Genomic DNA, 19,733 nt, shown 5'->3' with positions numbered 1-19,733 from the left:
TTAAGTTTATGAATTTTATAGAACATACCTAGAGTTCAGATTACTTAAAAGTTAGCTTAGATTACAGAAAAAAAATCATAACAAACTTATTTACATAACCATATCGATATAATTTTGATACATATTACCTTATTGTTATTGGACCCAAGCATTGCTTTTGTCATTTTTACTTGAATTTGAAAATTGCAACACGCTTAACAATTAGAAAAGGATATTTACAAAACCACCACAAACACGTACATAAAACATTTTTAGAATATATGAAGCTACGAACTAAGAATGTTGTTGAAAAAAAGCGCAAATATAAAAAACATACAAAAAGCACGATATATTTTTATTTGTTTCTGTTTAGTTAAATGATACTAAAGAATAAATTTTACAAAACAAATCATTCAAATTATACAGCATTTAGCAATTGCAAATTATCAGAAATCAAATATAATAATATTAATTTTTCAATAGCAAATAATTTCAGAGTTAAGGACGGGAACGAGGGTTTTATTTTAAAACGACTGAGAAGATTAGAAAATGATTATTAATGTTTTGGAAAAATTGTGGTTCATCATACTAATGACCGCTCTATGTACAGAAATGTTTTATTCTTAAATTATGCACAAACTGCAATCAATACAAATGTATCTGAAACAAGCAAGTTGGGGGATATCTCAGTTTTTTGGCTGCCATAAGAATATTCAGATAAAATGGCAGCTACTTTATTAGGTGTCAAGTATTGCATCAACCGCCATGCGTTTTTGCAAAATTCATGAGACACGTCCGATTAGTTGTTGTCATATCCGGAAGAAGAGACAACTGTTTTAAATTGACAGTTGATTTTTAATAGTCACCGATAATCAATTTAAAACAGTTAGCCATATCTATTTTATAGCTTAGTATAGTAAAGCTAATTTATTTTTTCAGACATCCACATTTCGACTAAGTAGTATTATAGTAATAAAGGTATGCGCTAAGTCTGCACTTCAGCTAGATATCATAAAACATGTATCATTCCTTCTCTGGCACATCATACATTGGTATTACTAAGTATACGTTTACTTTCCTTTTAAATCATGCGAAAGAATGCAGAAACGAACTTTATATCAAATTCTAAGTTTGATATAGTATGCTTAGACTGTAATAAAAAAAAAAGACTAAATTACGTGAGAAGTGAACCCGGAAATAAAAACCGACTTCTTGTGCACACCCATTTGTGTTCTTTTACAATCAAATAAGTCATTTTAGCATTCATCATGGTATTATTAATCAACACTCAGCATTGAAACATAAAAATCTAGTGTTGTTAAATAATTCTACTAGTAATTGTAAACCAAAAAAAAAAACTCATCTTGTGAAGTAAATAGAAGGAACATCATTGGGAACACCTTTAAACCCAGATTTCATGCAGCTGCCGCCTACGATTGTTATGTCTAACAACGGAAATCCATTTTTCTTACATCACATTCAGTTTCGCCCTAGTTATGTCGCAAAACAGTTATATTCAGTGGGTTCTTCGTTTTTCCAAAAACGAATACAAGATAACACAAAACTCGTACTTCTGGCCGTAATGTATGTTTAAACATATTAATAACTTTGTGACAACAAACATTTAATTAGTTAAGGGAATAGAAATAACATTGAAACTGATTACATTCTGCCTTTTCATACGTATCTTGTTCTTTTGTCATGAGAATATAGCGACACATCTAGACGAAAATTGTTCAAATTGATAATTGACGTACGAGCCACGAATATCCAGGCTATTATTGGATCGTTTCACAAGTGATTAAGAGGTACTGTATAGTACGTCGAAATTACTGTCACACAAGTTGGGAGCTCGGTATAAAAATGAGGCACAGTTTCACAATCAGGGGATTCCTTTTTACCAGATGCTTCTACTATCTCCCAATGAATGTATCCATATATCAAACATGATAGCGTAATAACTATCATTAAACTAAACCATGCATGGATATTAATGTGTGTCCTTAAATGTGTTTAAGGAGAATGACGATTTCTTAAACAACTGTCGTATTCTTATCGGTAGCAAACAGTCTTAACAACGAGCGTAGACTAATCATGTCGCGTTCCATAATCGTGTAGTCCTTGCGTAGGTATGCGTCATGTTATGTGCTGGGTGTTAATAGCTCTCATCAGGTGTAGTGTTATACATAAGTAGCAATTGTCGACCATAATGGTTATTTAGCCACTGGTACCATTAACCAGAGCTTCTTTAGGCTTATTGCTCTGTTGTATACGATGACGAAACCGTTGTTCTCTCTGGCCTTTAGGGCCTTGAGAACTGTTGTTAGTAGCAGAAATGTCATTTGCTGGTGTCCCTTCTTTACTAGTTACGGTTGATTGGTCTCCTGGGGCGGCATTGCTGCCTAAACAAATGCATACATTAACTCTGAATATTTCTGTACATTTAAATATATTAATACTTGTTTCGCATTTAATAATGTAAACAGTATATCCTGGCAAAAACCGATCGTCCTAAAGGGATACTGTACGAGTCTCGTACGTGTAGTTACCTTGTTCACTATTTGTTGGTGTAGAACTACGTTGTCGAGAACGTCGAAGCCGTCTTCGTCTTATGCCTTTAGGTCCACCCTCCACACTTGATACAGACTCTATGCATATACAAACCATTGTGACCATCTTTTAATATTACATTATGAACAAATTAAAATTTACATATATTTAGTCACTTATATAAAAAGCTACTGCATATGTTAGTAGCGTGCATTAGTAGTCGTCGTTGATATTGTTAGTGTTAGATGGTCACAAGTGTTTGCTTCGCAATCCATGTCACTCTCAAAGCATTTTAATTTAATATTCTATTCACCTTAGGACGAAACGGTTGTTTTATGGTAAAGTATTATTTGAATGATATTATTACCTCTATCGATGCTCGAAACATCTTGACTGTCAAGAACTGTGTCTTCATCATCTGTTGTTCGGCGACGCTCGTCTCTGCGGTCTCTACGTTGAGGTGGAGGACGACCTTGTCTACCGCCCATATACCCCGAATTTCCTGCACCTCCTTGATGACCACCTCTTGGAGGTAAGTCTCTTACCCGGTCTTCGCTACCATCTAAGGTATCTCGACGTAACCCTGTAAATGAAATAAACATCTATAATAAGAACTAAATTTAAACGTTAGCTTGAAATAATGAGTTGTGGGCTCTTTGGTACTTCTAGTGCTACAGACACCACTTCTGCCATTACGTTTTTATATGTTCTCTAAATTGTTGATATAATCAGTAATAGTATTACCGGCATTGTGTCTGGTGGGAGCTCTACCTCTGCCACGTCCACGAGATTGACCACCACGGCCACCACGACCTCCACCACCTTCCTCTGGACCAGCAATCATTCCTCGTCTTGCTGGAGGAAAATTGGGCATTGGTCCCGTAGTTGATCCATGGATGCTTCTTAACTGTTGGTCAATTTCTAATTTCTCTTGTCGTAATTGTTCTACTTCCTTTAAAACAAAGACGAACAAATTCTTTAATATATGAAAACGATTAACCTTCGCCCGACGGATCGCAAGTCTCTTCAAACTCATTCCTGCTGGCACTCAACTGTCAACAGTTGTCAGTGAACGTCACTTCACGATTATTTCATACTTTTTAAATACTGTTACAATATGTTATTTCGTGAAATAAAATAATTTCCCATACTGCAAAAACGTTCGTTATAGTTCGTAATCAATATTCAACTTAGCAGCGACTAAGGAAGATTATTTTTATATGAAGCATCAAGTTATTATCGGCTATCAGACAATTCGCCGTACGAAGGTTAATGAAAATATATTGTAATATGATATACAGAACATATATATTTATTATGTTGTTATACCTTCAAATGTGCCAAATGATACTCCAGTAACATTTTGGCATTAGCAATACTTTCAACAGTACCAACAAAGACGAAGGGCACCTGACCTTCTTCCCTTGGAATCGTTGGTTGGGGTTCGTTGTCGCCTTCTATTTTCACTCGCACCTGAAATTTTCGATATTCAGAATCATATTGTTAATCTGTATTAACGATAAAAAGTCGTCTATGCATTATTTAATCCTACATCACATCCATACCATCAGTTTTCAGTCACCCTTTGTCTATTAGTTCCATCAATTGATTTGGGGATCAGTCTGTAAAATTTTTCTAAATATTGTTTTGTAACAAATTACGTTAATTACTCTCATTTTCTGAATTTTTTTCCCGAGTATTTTACAAAATAAAATAATTCTTTGATAAACTTTTTCCCGTAAAACTAATAAATTTTTTATTACAAACAATTTTTGACGTAAAACAAATGCATGGACATGTGTGACCTATGCATAAGGTATAACTTTTGCTAACAATGCAGATAAAAAGGACATTATTCATAACTGGGTAGGACTGGCTCGAGTGGGTCATATAAAATTTAAAAGTATTACTAACAATGTATAATTTAGTTGACTGAGCTAAGTGAAAAAATCAAAAACAATGAACATGATATACTTACTCTATCAGTATACATATTCCCACTCGAACCAGTCGTTATCTACCGAGAACAAACAATATATGTATAAAATATACCCAGCCCACAACAAATAATAACCATTTTCAATACAGTATTGATTTTTGAACTTTAAAAATTTTCTTTAAGCATATTAATTTCAATTTATTAAGACATATTTTTAATTGAATAATAAGATTTACATCTGCTCAAAGAATAATGCATTATATTTCAAGTATATTTAAAAGAAATATAGGAAAAATGAAGCTATAAATGTAGTATGTCCATTTCTACATAATAATTTTCACAACTATTGAAAATACAAAAAGTTGTTTGTACAAATATTATTTACAAGCATAGTTTATTCGATTGAACATAAACGTTTTAATTTTGCATTTATCTTCTTCAATGCAATTTCTACATAAACAATTGTTTGTTAAACCTAAAAACATGAAAAAAAACGTTCATGTTTAATTAAATAAATTATGCTTGCAACACTACTTTCTTCAATTATTTTTAAAATATGACAAGCATTAGATATCAAGGGTGTCATGCTACAAGGGCGTATCCACACAAAGCAGAGAATTTATTTTTATAAATTTACAATCTCTTTTTAGGAATATTTGGAAGGTGAAGAAACTCATTAAATAACACATATAAGTTAACTAAATACAATGATAGTTAAAACTCTTATTTTAAAACCGGAAATTAAAAAGTATTTATACGCCGATTCGACATGGTACCCTTAATATTAAATATAAATGTTATTTGATTCGGAAGGAGCAATATAATATTATTCGTGACTTTTTCATGACATTGTGTTTGGTACATTCCACGATCTTATGCTGTACTATAGTTCTCCCTCCAACTCATGAAAACTTTTCTGTATTTTCAATAGTCTCAAAAATGATTCCATGTATATGATTAATCTAGACATACTGTATATTATTGAAATTAAAAAATCAATAAGAAGACATTATTAAATCTATTTCCAGAGATAATATCGTTTATATATTTTAAAATAGGAGAATTACATAAAATTAAATAACTGTAATTATTTTTAAAAAATATGTCCAAATTAAAATTAAGATAAAAATGCAAAATACTGTAGCAATAATATATCTATAACTTACCAAAGTACTAAATAATAGTACAAATATACTTACTACACCACTCTTGTCCACAATTTCTTGTATTATGCGACCGTTCTTCCCGATTACTTTCCCTACCAGAACACGTGGAACTTGTATAGATTCTTCACTATATTCGAGCATGGAACGAGCCTTTTTAACCGCTTCATGTGTCTGCAATGAAACAAGTATATACCACTTAAGATTTCTTCATATTTTATGACTTCTGAATAAATATATTGTAACTCGATAAAAAAATAACACAATAAAGAAACACATTAATTTATAACACAATCACAAGTAATGTATACCTCTCCATATATCTTGAATGTGCAGGAATTTTCTTCTAATTCTATATTCGTTATTCCGTCGACTTTCCTCGCCTGCTGAATATTTGCGCCATGAGCACCAATTGCTAAGCCCATCAGGTCTTCACGAACATTAAATTCGTCTGTGTATCTAAAAAATAAAACGTTTTTTTTGTTTTGTCATTATTTAACTTCAAATATATACTTTCCAGCTAAAATTATGCAAGAAGTCGTAATAAATATATATGTATTATAAGTATAACAAACAGTGATCTTAGAAATTAACTTAATGTCATCGATATTGTTGCAGATAATAAACATTATAAATCAATATTTAATTTTAGTACTATCAAATTTGGATCTTTATTAATAACATGCAGTATTATATTATTTCATTAGAGTACAATAAAACGAATATGATGTATTTTAATAGAATTTAATTCCTATCAGTGGCTTGCATCCTGGCAGATAAAAGTGATAATGATAATGTTTGAAAAATGTTTTACAAGGAACATTGAATGTGCATGACATATGAATGGTGATACTTAAGCACAAATGACGAAACTATCGCTAAATTGAGGACAATTTTAAAACAGTTGTTACATTTTTCTAAACGAACTGTATTAAGTTAAAATCAAAGTTCAACACGTAATATGCAATGCATGTTTAATTTATTTTTCGAAACACTCACACGCATACAACATGTTGAAACATGTAAAGTATATTTTTGATGCAGTAACGAATGTATATAGCGAGAAGATACGCACACAGTTTATGTAAGAATATAACAAAAAATCATGGGTATTAGGAGGATAATATTTAGAATTTGAATGAAACATGCATATGTATTCTTGTTGTAAAAGTAGAAAAATGATTACATTTTGTTTGTAATATATTATAATTTGGGTATTTCCTAAATAGTAAAATGATTCAACTATCATTTAAATACCAGTACCAGTAAAAATTATACTAGGTGGCTATGATGTGTTGAAAATCGTTAATATTTATAGCATAATGGTTAGTGTAAAGTTGTGTTAATATTTGTTCATAGAAATTATAAAATAGAATTGTATACCAAACTGACTTTTTAGCCTTTGCACTAAAACTTAGGGGCATACAATTCATTAAACAAGCATATCAAAATTAATTTTTATATAAATAGAAGTAAATGTACTACCATAATTTTATTTGTACACAAGTGAAATATCTGTATAGAAGCTGAATTATTTGAATGTTTTATTAACTAAAATAAAATATAAAAACTAAATAGTGACACAGTGAGAAGAAAAATTGAAAATATCATAATAGCCTAACAAGTTTTTTAACGTTTAAAATTCCTATTATTTATACAAAATGTAAGTTTCTAATCATTCTTATTACAATTTTGTAAATAAATTATTTACATTTAAAAACTCATAGGATAGAGCCACCAGTTATCCAATTTTTTGTGCAAGACACTTAATATATCAGTGTTTCTCAAACATTGGCAGGCCAGAATATAATTCTTATATTGGATAGATCAATGAACTTAAAACTCTACTCAAACACATAAATATATATATATATATATATAGAAAAGAAATGGAAACTGATCACAGCTACACGTTTAAATCGGTTCACTATTTTATCAATTATGCAAAATTTTACTACAGAACAAATAATAAATAGAAAAGAATAAATAATAAATTTTATATGTCGGTGTACTTAAAGCGATTGGGTCTCAGTGAACGATCTACACAACGCCGAAGCATGCACATTTATAGTGTATTTAATTTTTCATTTGAAAAATTCAGCCGTGTAATTTGTCATACAATAAGCTAAACTTAAATCTAAACCACGCTGCTGTGATCTCACCTTGAATTTGTTTTCACTCCTGCCTCAAAGTCTGAGACACGCTGATATATAAAGTTTGAAGATCTAAATTTGCTGAAATGAGAAAGAAACTCTGGTGTAACTCAGTGGAAATTCATGCGTATGATGGCCCTATCCTGTGTCCCTGCCATTCTGTCTGTTTGCTCCTCACCAATAAATTTGTAAATTTTTATTTCACATCCACTTCCATTAATATTTAAATGAAATAAATAATTCATAAAGTCCTCATACCCAACCGAGATTTTAATAAGCTAGAGATGTTGAATTTGTCAAATAAAATATATTACAAAAAAATTCTTAAAGGAATCCTACATATTTTTATATTTGTATTTTGTTAGTATATTAGTAGTTTAAAAGCAAAACATAACACTCTTGAAACACTCGTTGTTCCAGTTTTTATTACAATTAATAGTTGTTTGGAAACATACCTGTATAAAAATGAATTGGTATCCAGAGTTTGTGTTAGAAACTTTATCCCTTAATTTCTACTGAATTACTAAGATGTATTAAACATTGCTGTCTAATTAATAAAATAATATACAAACCCGTTACGTGTTTTGAAGAATATTGTGTATCTCAATCTAAAAATATAATTTCATTAAAATTGATTTTAGCGATCAAGAATGCAATATGATAAACGGATTTCGAGAAGCATAGTGACCTTTATTGTAGGAACACACGAAACGTCTAAAATTACAAAGACTTTTTTGAATTTTTATACAATTGTCAATAGACAAATATCTTGCCTCTGAGTTTTGGTTTCAATGAATAAGGATAATTAAAACTTCTCTTATAAAAATAATTTAGTTCACTAATGTTTTGAACAAGTAAAATAGACAGTACAGATACTTAGTACTTGGAAACTTCAATTTTAAACACTAATTTACGTTGATATCAGGAATACTTAACTAATAATTACATTTATTTATCGCTATAATTTCCCTAACTTGTGCGGGAACTTCTTATTTTTATAGGTTTCATAAACATATTTTTGTTGACTTATAAACGTAATAATTCAATATAGAAAAAGCAATAAATAGCAGTAAAAATATTTAAAACATTTAATATACGGAAGTGTATTACCAAATACATGAAATAAAACTGATCTAATCGTATTCTATATAGCTGATAATTGTAATCAGCAAATAATGAAAAGCATAGCATTACCCTATATACAACAATATTATGAAATAAACAAAAGAGTATGTCAGCAGAAAGTGACACTTGCTAAGAGACAGATGATGAAAAGGTACATCGTGTGCAAATTTATTACAATATGCACATCGTGCTCTTGTGATTGGCAAAGGTACGAAAAGTAAAATGACAATTGACACAGAAATTTTTACGGTAAGAACTCGTTAACTGCACGCGGTTCGGGTCCGGTGACACGCAACTAACGAATACACGGCGAGTCCCCAGGATTTGTTTAATCAGCTTGCACTAAATCTGGCCCTATGTCATTGGGAGAAAAGTGATATGGAAAGAGCAAGGGTAAAAAAATAAAGTTGACGTATAATGTTTTCTGTGGTGACGAATATCAACATTTACCTGTACTTTGTGTATTCATACATGCTGTCGAATATTAAATACTCGTGTAACTTGTATTTACCGAATCATCAAACATTGAGTACATTAATTCGGTACATATTCTAAATTCGACGAGGAACCCGAGTAAAAGTATTCTGTAGTCGCACAGCTACCGAATGCAACATGCGAATACTTTTAAGCATTCGACTACAAACATGATACAAATTCGTATGGTATGGTATTCGTAATTCGTTTTCGACCTTACAATTTATATCTTCCTCGGTACAAATCGATAATGCCTATCTATCTAATAATACTTCTTACTACTATTTTGTTTCTAATTTAATATATGTTTTATATATTTTTTGTTGTACAGTTTCCTCCTTATATATACTTTCATTATCCCGAAGAATGTTGTACTATTAATCAATGAACATTACCGATTTTCGTCGCGAAGGATTTAATTTGTAAAATCGAAAGCTTTGAAGATAAAAATAAAATCACACATCATTGTATTGGTTGTTTCCTAATGATAAATGATAAAAAGTAAAATTTTCATGCATCGGAATGATGATTCATCATTCGCCGATTTGAAGTGTCAAACACCGGTGACTTGGAGTATCGCTCATTCAAGTTAATTTCAATAAGTGGTGGGGGTAACTCGCGTGCAACTAACGGGTCCGTTCGGCACGCAACTAACGAGTTCTTACTGTATATGGATTTTGAAAATGTATTATGTTAAATGTATGAAATATTTTATATACAATCACAAATGTAACATGTGGAAACGAAAACGAAATGTATAATAAACGTTTGTAGTGTAACTACATAATGACATTCATTAAAATTATATGATGTTCAGAAGCAAACATATCAATTAATGACTGGAAATACTGTGAATTTTTTCTGCCAGTAAATGCAAACCACAGACAGGATGGTAACCAGGACAGTGTATGGATAGAGGCAGGTATTAAATGTCACAAGATTTTTTGTTAATTGCAACACCAACAGTAATATCTTTACTTACCCCCCAATCGTTTGAAGTTTAGTCGACTCAAGTTGACGTGCCGCTTCTTCTGTTCTTTTCAAAAGTAATACCTGTAACATATAAACAAACTATTGTATACAAAATATATATATAATTGTTTTAACACTAGAAGTATTTGCAATATTATTATATTGTGATTTGCGTCATGATGTAGGTACTATTTCAACTAAAATTAACTTTGCCGCTCACCTTTTGCGATAAGTTTCTAAAGTGCATCTCCTGAATCATGGTAATGTTACGATGTAGATTTTCATGACGAGAGATGGCCAGCAATACTCCTCGTTCAGGCACATATCGGCACACTGCCGCCCCTATCGCTCTTTGAAATTCCTTATGTACATTATCCATTTTGGCACTATGAACATAAAAATATATTTCTGTAATATCATGTGCTTTTACCGAACATACTTTTAACCCTTTCGCTATAAAATTCAGTACATTTATTCTTGTTTACGTTCTACGTCTACCCTTACGCCTACAATATTGCTGAATAACGCTTTCTTTTATTTAGTTTCGAACGTTCTTTCTTCATCACTCAATTGTGCCTATATGTACACACCAACACAGTTTTACCGAAATGAGTAGGTTTAAACTCGCGTATGTTTTCCTGTAAACGATATCATTTGTTTTGCGGTTCACCTTTTTTGTACATTACTTTCAGCGAATGTAGAGACAAATGAATCCTCAGTCATTCAGACCTATGTTATATTATTCTATTTATTATTGCGTCATGTTGTGTATAAACGTTAATATTAAGGAAACAAAGCGGTAAAATGTAACTCCAAGACAAAAACTATTTACGCTCATTTTTTAGAGCAACGTTTCATTCAATAAGAGCGTTCAAACGGAATAGACTGCCATAGCGAAACGATTAATTATAAATGCGATAGAATAATCAGAATGTAATACATACAAATCTTTTAGATCTTCAGGTACTTCCATTTCGATCTTGTGAAATGTATTTTTGTCAATAGGGGGATTAGGATTTTTTGCCCTCAGTCGCTCACTAGCTACAATTTCGGTATAAGCACATTCCCATCCTAGATATTCAACTACTTGAAAACCACCTTTGATCATCTGAAACATCAATTCTAATCTGTAAATAATGTTTATAACTGAAATTGGTAGGAAATTTGTTGATAAATGTATTAAAATACAACATTAACACATTGAATGCTTTGTTATAAAAAGCATCATGAAATATTTCATATTATCATATAACTGAAGTATCTTTAGAAACTGGCATAGCATTCGATGTGTTAATCAATAAAGCATATGTATAGTATTTTAATCTATACTGATAATTACTATGTATGAACTTACAAGTAATATATTTGTATAATAATGATTATCAGTATGAAAATTAAATACATCTATATACTTTTCTGTATAATTAATACGTAAAAATAGTAAGAAAGTTTGTTACTACTGACCTTAATAATTGCCTTCCACCATCCACACGCTTCATGTTCATTGGACCTAGAAAATACCTCGATTTCCTGATTCTCCTGAAATTCTGGTTTTGGACCATCCTTAGGAGGTAGCCGTACTTGAGCAAATGGAAATTTTGATTCCGGTTGCCAACTAAAATGTAACACATAAATTTTGATCACGTTTCAAATAAAATGCATATAAATGGTTTTTATAATGTAGCACCATTTTTTTTGAAAGTATTTAATCTACACATTATATAAACTTCATCAAAATTAATGTATATTTATGATTGCTTTTCGATTAAAATTTTGTTTATGTATCTTGATAAGATAAATGCAAGATATATTATTTTAAAATATATAGATTTCCTTCAAGATACAAGCATTTCCTTTACAGAATTTCTCAATTTTAAATAATGAAGGTACTATTGCCATATTACTATTTCATAATATTTAGTTTGAATACTACATTTTTTTAGAGTTTTAAAAAAGCAAAACAAAAATGCTTATTTTTTTTAATATATAAAAACGTAAATAATAAAAATAGGAACCCTTTCGTAGCATTCATAATAAATTTCGAAAATTCTTAATAATATTTACAGATGAACAATCACATTTTCTTGATTAATGTTTAAAAATAGAATAATGCGTCAAGAGAAATCGAAAATTTCAAATCCTTAAATGTTGATATCAGATAACATTCATATAAAGTGATAGATCTATCGATATCATTGGATTAAGTATGAAAAGCATAGGAGACAATGCTGTTGATAAAAATAATATAATCTGTCTGTCTGAGAAGACTACACTGTCTGCATCAGCACAGACTACCCTAGTGGCATCTTACAATTTTCAGTGTTTAAATTGCTTTTGACAAGGTGGAAATACAACTTACTCATTTTCGAAAGTTACCAGAACTTCGTCTTCAAAAACATCGCTGACAAAGGCCTGGAAAAAAAATAAAATGTAAAGCATGTAAAGTCACTCGTCGAGAGATCAAGGAACGAAGCGAGTGGCGTAAGAAGTTCGGGCATAATATCGAGACGCGTTCGGTCTATCAGTGAGAGCGCCGTTCCTAAAATTCCGTCATAAGGAAAATGCGTTTTCGTGAATCGTGAGAACATCGTGACGAAACGCAACATGAAAAGCTGACGAAAATCACGCCCTGTCAAACGAGACATGGCGTCGGAGGAAGCCGCGTTACCTCGCGAACATTTGAGGGCCGCGCTTTCGCGAAGTATGGACGTCTCTTTCGTGAGATTAGAACCGCGCCATGGGCCGTGAGTTGATCTATCCACGGCCTCAATCCTCCGCCCTGCTTTTTGTATACTTTTCACAGAACGAACCTTATAATATGCTCCGTTTTCGCCGCATACTTCGACTGTGAGATCCTCCATCTTGCTTTTGTGTGACGGCTCGCTTCCTTTGCAGCAGGCATGCTGGCGAGCGGGCAGCTGCACGAGTTCGAGGCTGCAAATTCGTTGTTCACCAATCCCGCAACTCTTTTCCATGACGCGGCCTCTTTATTGGACGGACTCCGTGCAGTGTTACCACTTTCAGCGTCGTTAATTTACGTTTGAAAGAACTTGGGATAATTGAAACACGTACACCCGCTGACAACAATTTGTGCCACGAGAGGGGAAAGTCACCAATTCAGGATAGCCCTTCCTTCGTCCTCGTAAAAGAGAGATGGGGGTATAGAAATTGTCCTGTGGCGACCTCTTCAACAAAGTGTAAAATATCCGCCAGATGGCCAAGTTGGTCATCCGCCGTTTGTATACACAGTGAGACATCTATGGGAACAAATGAACCTCATGCTATATCGATAAAGAAGTAAAAGAAAAGAACGCGTTAATAATTAGTGGTGCGTCTGGTAATTCGCGTCCGATTTGAAATAATTTTCATGCTTTGAATTAGTATAAATTGCTCTTATGAATAGGTTTTTAAGGTAAGCAATATTTTGTTAAGATGGTATCAGATTTAATTACGAACAGTATTGGTAGCTCCATCTATTTTTTTAGTCGCGCGACTCTTAGAAACGTATGGCAATAAAGATGGGTATGGCTGTCCAAAGCTAGTGAGTTTCTCCTCTCACGGCAGAAATCATTGTTTCCTGGGCGCACGAGCGCATTCAGCACTCTTCAGCACTGTCCAACACAGAGCTGTCCACTTGTGTAACCGCTATTAGAATATTAGAAATCAAGTCATGACTTCGTGCCGCTCGCGATCCTGTAGCCGTTTCTGTTCAACCCCAGTGTTCGCGATTTTGCGAAACGCGTGACGTGCCTTGACAGTACCGATGCGGACAATAGTATTATTACTGATCATTCAGTGCAGACGACAATGTCTGGAAGCAGCGATTCCGAAGAATTTTTTGATGCGGAGGATGATACTTCCCACCGCAATTCACGGTAATTTAACTAGTCCTCGATTGACGTACGATTCTGTTCGAAAACCTATAATAATCATTCATTTACTATGCATAGGTATTACAGATAATTCCTGTACTGTTTTTCGCAATTATTTGAACACGGACATTTATCGAATAACAGCTATTATAAAAATTTGATTCGCGATTTTCATTTTGTTCGACTCGTAGTTCGTTTAGTTTTCTTCTGCGCACGGATGTTTGTTTCGAGTAATTTCTTCATAACTAGCTCTTCGCTGTATTATGTTCCGAATTATTTTTGGTTAGGTTCGAAATTTAATACTTGCATACGTATAATTATTTCTACGATCGAAAGCACTTATTTTGGGGCCGGTAATTGCACGTTTTCTAGGATTGTAATCGTTGGCATTGTCATTCCAGAAACTTGAGATATGATCTTTAACTTATGTATTTTTTTTTAAAGATTACTGAGCTATGAAATGAATCATCATATAAATATTTTTATTTTTTTCTCTCAGTTTTGTTGAGTTTTATATGACAAAATTTGAATGTTTGATCACTTGTGAATTCAATCATTTGTTAGTGAAACACAAAGATTATTTTATGGTTTGTACCCCAAGTATTGCTTTCCTTTTTGAAATGAGTATCTAATTTTTATAGGAAAAGTAAACAACGTGATTCTACCAGCACTGAAAATACTGAAATACAAATTAAGGATGTATCAGATGCTTCTAAAAAATCTGACGATGATGTTTTTGTGAAACCTGCAGAACCAAAGGAACCTGTACCTATAAAATGTATGCCTAGTAAAGATAAATCTGTAAGTACTCATCAATATTAGGTCATTATATATTTAATGTTTTGTATTTGTAATTAAAGATTCACATTTATTTAGGAGGAAGATGGAAAGGAATCAAGCACTGATAAGATCGTGGGCAGGAGGAGATTTCGTGAACTTAGACAGCGTATGCAAACAGAGGATGATGATATCCCAATTAATAATTCCCCTCCAGATAGTCAAACATCATCTATCGAGGGTGTTTATCCTACTCCTTCAAAAACAACTCATCCCTTTAGAATCATAGAACATGATGCTCTTAGTCTACAGAGTATGACATCTTTAGGACGAGTGGGTAGAATTTTAGCTGGAGTTGGAGACAGTGCTTCCGTTGTACTTGTAACAAATGTACCCCAGTATCCCCCTTCTGGCATCCTTACCCGTGATAGTCAAATGTCCTCCATTGCTAGTATACCAAGCAAAGACGAGGACACGATGTCTGGTAAGGTGTCCCAGTCGTCCAGTATCCTTACATTATCAGGGGATATCCTACAGGAATCCTCTGTTAACGGTAGGTCTAACTGTGCTCCTCGCTCGCAAAATGATAAGACTGTTATACTTCAAGAGCCCGATGTCATCGCTAGTACAAAGAATAATGGAAAGTCAAGCGAAGATGTTACCGTGATTGGAATACCTGTTGCACCGCCAAGACGTAAAAAGAAGCCAAAAGCTCAGACACCTACTGATCTTGCTGTACGATATTTCTTCGTTAATATAATTATCCAGCGTAAAAAAGTAACGTATAAAGTATATAAACGTTGATTCGTAATTTCAGCCTTCCACAACGGAATTAGTCTTACCTGCTTCACCATTACCAAGTCCAGCAAGTACTATTGAGTCGATCACTAGAGAATTTGAGCATTCTCTTGATATTCGATCTGCTACAAAGGGACAGTATGTTGTTAAACCACAAGTACGTATTCTGATATATTTATGAATACATAGCTTAACATGTTACATGCAATGTAAATATTTAACATCATTGTTTATTTCTAGGATGAAGTTAAGTCGAAAGCGGAAGGACCATCGGCTGAAGAATTGGAAAGAATAGAAAGAGCAAAAGCAGAATTAATGAGTTTGAGATCGAGCGATAAATCAAGTAGTCCAGTGGGATCCATGTCTAGTAACAGCATTGGCCGTTATTCTTTAGGTCCTCATAAATTTTCGGGTTTAAGTCCTTCGGGTTCGAAAGAGAGACGAAAATCGGCTGGTGATCAAGATATGATTAAACAGTTGAATATGTTTGTGAGAACAAGAACGGATTCTGGAAAACGTTTAACGGACATGGTAAGACATTTAGTAAAGTGTTATTTATTAATTATAATGCTTCTCAATGTCTATAGTTTAATAACAAACGATATTTATTCTTTTTTTTTTTTTTCAGGAAATTTTAGAACAAGTAACTGTACTAAACCTAGACACTGGAGAAAGAGTGCCATTAAGTATAGCGGAAGATAAATTACCACAGTGTATTAACCCTTTGTCGCTTCATATAATGAGACTTACTTCCGAATATATAAGTAATTCTAGTCTGGAGAAGGAAAAAGAAAGCGACGAGGAAAGCGTCGACAGTAAAATGTCTAGTATACCACCAGACGAAGACGTAGCCGTTGGTAGAGTTCGAAAGAAAACTCAAAAGTTGAAACGATTCTTAGGATCTACTGTAAAAAAAACGATGGACAAAGCAAAATCTATCGCGCAGGAAGTATCTCACGCCAGACACAAAGAAGACGTTATGGAAATAGTAGATGAAGTTTATCCCGGTGAACAGCAATACATTAAATTGAAAGCGTCCAATAGTCACAAAGGACCATATGAATTTAGTTGGTTACAGCACGTTCAAGACTTAAGTGGTGAACACGTGGGCCCTGTTTGGTGTATGAAATTTTCTGCTTGTGGACGATTGCTCGCTACGGCAGGACAAGATCGAGTTCTAAGAATTTGGGTTTTACGCGATGCGTTCACGTACTTTCAAGACATGCGAACGAAATACAATGCCGAGAAAGTTAGTCCAACTCCTTCGCAAGAATCCCTGGTCTCGCAACAATCCATGGAAGATCCTAATGTTGTGGCTAGTGCCTTAAGTGAAATAGAGGGGACAAAAAGTCCTTTTATGCCAAAGCCATTCTGCACTTACGCCGGCCATACCTCAGACTTGCTCGATGTTTCATGGTCTAAAAATTATTTCGTTTTATCATCGTCAATGGATAAAACTGTGCGACTTTGGCATATATCGCGAAAGGAATGCTTATGCTGTTTCCAGCACATCGATTTTGTTACGGCGATAGTGTTTCATCCTCGCGATGATCGATATTTTCTCTCAGGGTCTTTAGACGGTAAACTTCGTCTCTGGAATATTCCGGACAAGAAAGTAGCTGTATGGAACGAAGTCGATGGACAAACTAAGTTAATTACCGCCGCAAACTTTTGCCAAAATGGAAAATTCGCAGTTGTGGGCTCGTACGATGGCCGATGTATATTTTACAATACGGATCAGTTGAAGTATCACACGCAAATACACGTTCGATCGACGAGAGGTAAAAATTCCACGGGAAGAAAAATTAGTGGTATCGAACCAATGCCGGGGGAAGAGAAAATTTTGGTCACGTCAAACGATAGTCGTATTCGTTTGTACGATTTACGAGATTTAAATTTATCGTGCAAATACAAAGGTTACGTTAACGTCAGTAGTCAGATTAAAGCGAGTTTCAGCCCTGACGGACAGTACATAGTTAGTGGTTCGGAAAATCAGTGCATTTATATCTGGAAGACCCATCACGATTACTCCAAATTCTCGAGTGTACGCAGAGATCGAAATGACTTTTGGGAAGGTATAAAAGCTCACAACGCTGTAGTTACATGCGCAGTATTTGCACCAAATCCAGATAGTATTATTAAGCAGATCGAAGAAAGAGAGCAGTGGAGGGAAAATAAGGAAGATGTAACAAATCTAGGTAGTTCAACTGTAGAAGTTCCTCCTGTTGATCCCGTGGTTGAACAGCGCACTAAAGGTTGCGGTGGACACGTTCTTGTAAGCGCTGACTTCAACGGCTGCATAAAAGTTTTTCTAAATAAAACAAGACCTAAGCACAGTTCCCTACCCGCATCTGCTCTCGCATAACACAGTACTGCATTCATCTATGCACTGTTGTAATAATTAGACAAGAGTAAGAACGCCAATATATTATACGCGTATATTTGTTTTACCTCAGTGAACGATGTAGGGCTCACTGTAAGCTGTTTTTCAAGGTAAACGTGATTGTACTAAAAATTTGCGACGACAAAATATTTTGGAATGCATGCTAAAAGGATTATTTCACAATAAGAAAGCTTCTAACGCATAGTTAGTAATACCAAATCACCCATAAGTTTGATGCTCGAACAATGTTCGCTTTCCTTATTAAATTGAGCAGCAAATTATTAATCGTAAAGTGAATAATAATCTTCGCATACTGTTATAATTATAATGTCTACTAAAGCTTTAAGTAAGCCATATGAAACACATAGATTTATAACATAATGTATTTTTAACAATTTTTTTTTTTAAATTCGACATTATATTTTTATCGATTTTTCTTGTATCATATGTTTTTTTTTTTCGGTGCTGGTCCACTGCGATCATATACATTTATAATGGCTTTGCCAAAGCTATGTTGCAGCGTATACATATGCATTTTGCAACATAATATTGGCAATGTTCGTTTCAATTAATTTATAGAAGGAAAGAGCACCTTGGTGAAAAACAAAGTATAAGCAAGCACGCAAGAGTAATGGTCGAATAGAACAACAATCGATTGAATCGTATAGATTGAACCGAAAAAACTTATAAATATATCTTGGTGATTTATCGTTAGGCAATGTTGAATAGTATCTACATAGTTTAATGAATATCAAACTGGGTTTTCGAATCCTGATGGTTTCTAAAAGTATTGCTCTAGAACTTTACCGTGATAAGATAGTGTAATACATCGAAGACAATATGAGAAAAAAAAAGATAAAAAAACAACAAAACAATGAGGTGGTTCGAAGTTAAAAATGCATCATCGTTAAGTTTTTCTACGAACGCAGTTTATATTTTAGAGACTACATCACATGTTCAATATGAAAGTTATAGTTCGACATAACCATATGGATCAAATGATTTGACGTTACGCTCTATATAAAGCAGATATAATTCGACCGATTAATGTAAGTGCAAGGTTTGCCTTGCATTGACACATTATGTACCGTAGATGTTATTATATGCTCACAACACTCGCTATGTTCAGTGCTCGACAGAATGTCGCAATCGCGTGTCGTTTAGACCTGATTTAAAATGGTGTTGCGCGGAATACCGATTTCGCAACGTGTCAATTATAGCGGCAAACAAAAAAAAAAACAGAGTACCGTGTAATTCATCAAACGACGGATTAAAACGCTGCTCGAAACTCTGCATTTCGCGATTCTCGATCTAACAAACAAGTCATGTCGTAAAAAGATGATGCGCTATTCGTTCGCGGTTTCGAAGAGCGATTGTAGTAGATATGCAAATGGAGACCATTCTGCGCACGTTGGATTGCAGTGTCGCAGGGTCGCAGGAATAATTGAACGATCAAATTACAATGTACGATGTATTTTATTTGTATCGTGAACTTAATGTAAATACGCAGGAAAGAAATGTAGGTATTTTGTGTAAATGCAAATTGTA

The 19,733-nt window shown here is 33.5% G+C and overlaps 2 protein-coding genes across 9 annotated transcripts; one reads left to right on the top strand and one right to left on the bottom strand.

Moving 5' to 3' along the window:
- Window positions 1–578: 578 nt before the first annotated feature.
- LOC128874744 (fragile X messenger ribonucleoprotein 1 homolog) lies at window positions 579–13,441 on the bottom strand. 8 transcript variants are annotated; one of them, XM_054119774.1, is made up of 15 exons: window positions 13,166–13,441; window positions 12,715–12,767; window positions 11,820–11,970; window positions 11,300–11,463; window positions 10,576–10,741; window positions 10,366–10,436; window positions 7,794–7,865; window positions 5,943–6,090; window positions 5,668–5,805; window positions 4,508–4,546; window positions 3,859–4,002; window positions 3,274–3,481; window positions 2,897–3,112; window positions 2,529–2,627; window positions 579–2,381 (listed from the first exon to the last, which is right to left on the bottom strand). In XM_054119774.1, exons 1-15 carry the CDS (start codon window positions 13,328–13,330, stop codon window positions 2,197–2,199), a joined length of 2,019 nt encoding a protein of 672 aa, XP_053975749.1. In that variant the 5' UTR covers window positions 13,331–13,441; the 3' UTR covers window positions 579–2,196. The 8 variants fall into 8 exon arrangements, with proteins under 8 accessions (XP_053975749.1, XP_053975750.1, XP_053975752.1 ...); XM_054119779.1 differs by having other exon boundaries at window positions 2,199–2,377; XM_054119775.1 differs by lacking the exon at window positions 4,508–4,546 and having other exon boundaries at window positions 13,166–13,440.
- A 484-nt stretch (window positions 13,442–13,925) lies between these two features.
- Window positions 13,926–19,507, top strand: LOC128874753 (WD repeat-containing protein 44). Its single transcript, XM_054119794.1, has 6 exons — window positions 13,926–14,230; window positions 14,869–15,028; window positions 15,104–15,739; window positions 15,822–15,959; window positions 16,043–16,333; window positions 16,431–19,507. The coding sequence occupies exons 1-6, from the start codon at window positions 14,163–14,165 to the stop codon at window positions 18,165–18,167; spliced, it is 3,030 nt and encodes a 1,009-aa protein (XP_053975769.1). The 5' UTR covers window positions 13,926–14,162; the 3' UTR covers window positions 18,168–19,507.
- The last annotated feature ends 226 nt before the right edge of the window (window positions 19,508–19,733 follow it).

This window comes from Hylaeus volcanicus, chromosome 4 (genome assembly GCF_026283585.1).
Source record: "Hylaeus volcanicus isolate JK05 chromosome 4, UHH_iyHylVolc1.0_haploid, whole genome shotgun sequence".
In the NCBI taxonomy this organism is placed as follows: Eukaryota; Metazoa; Arthropoda; class Insecta; order Hymenoptera; family Colletidae; genus Hylaeus; species Hylaeus volcanicus.
The sequence above is the reverse complement of the archived record's forward strand: the minus strand, read 5'-3'. Positions and strand labels throughout refer to the sequence as shown.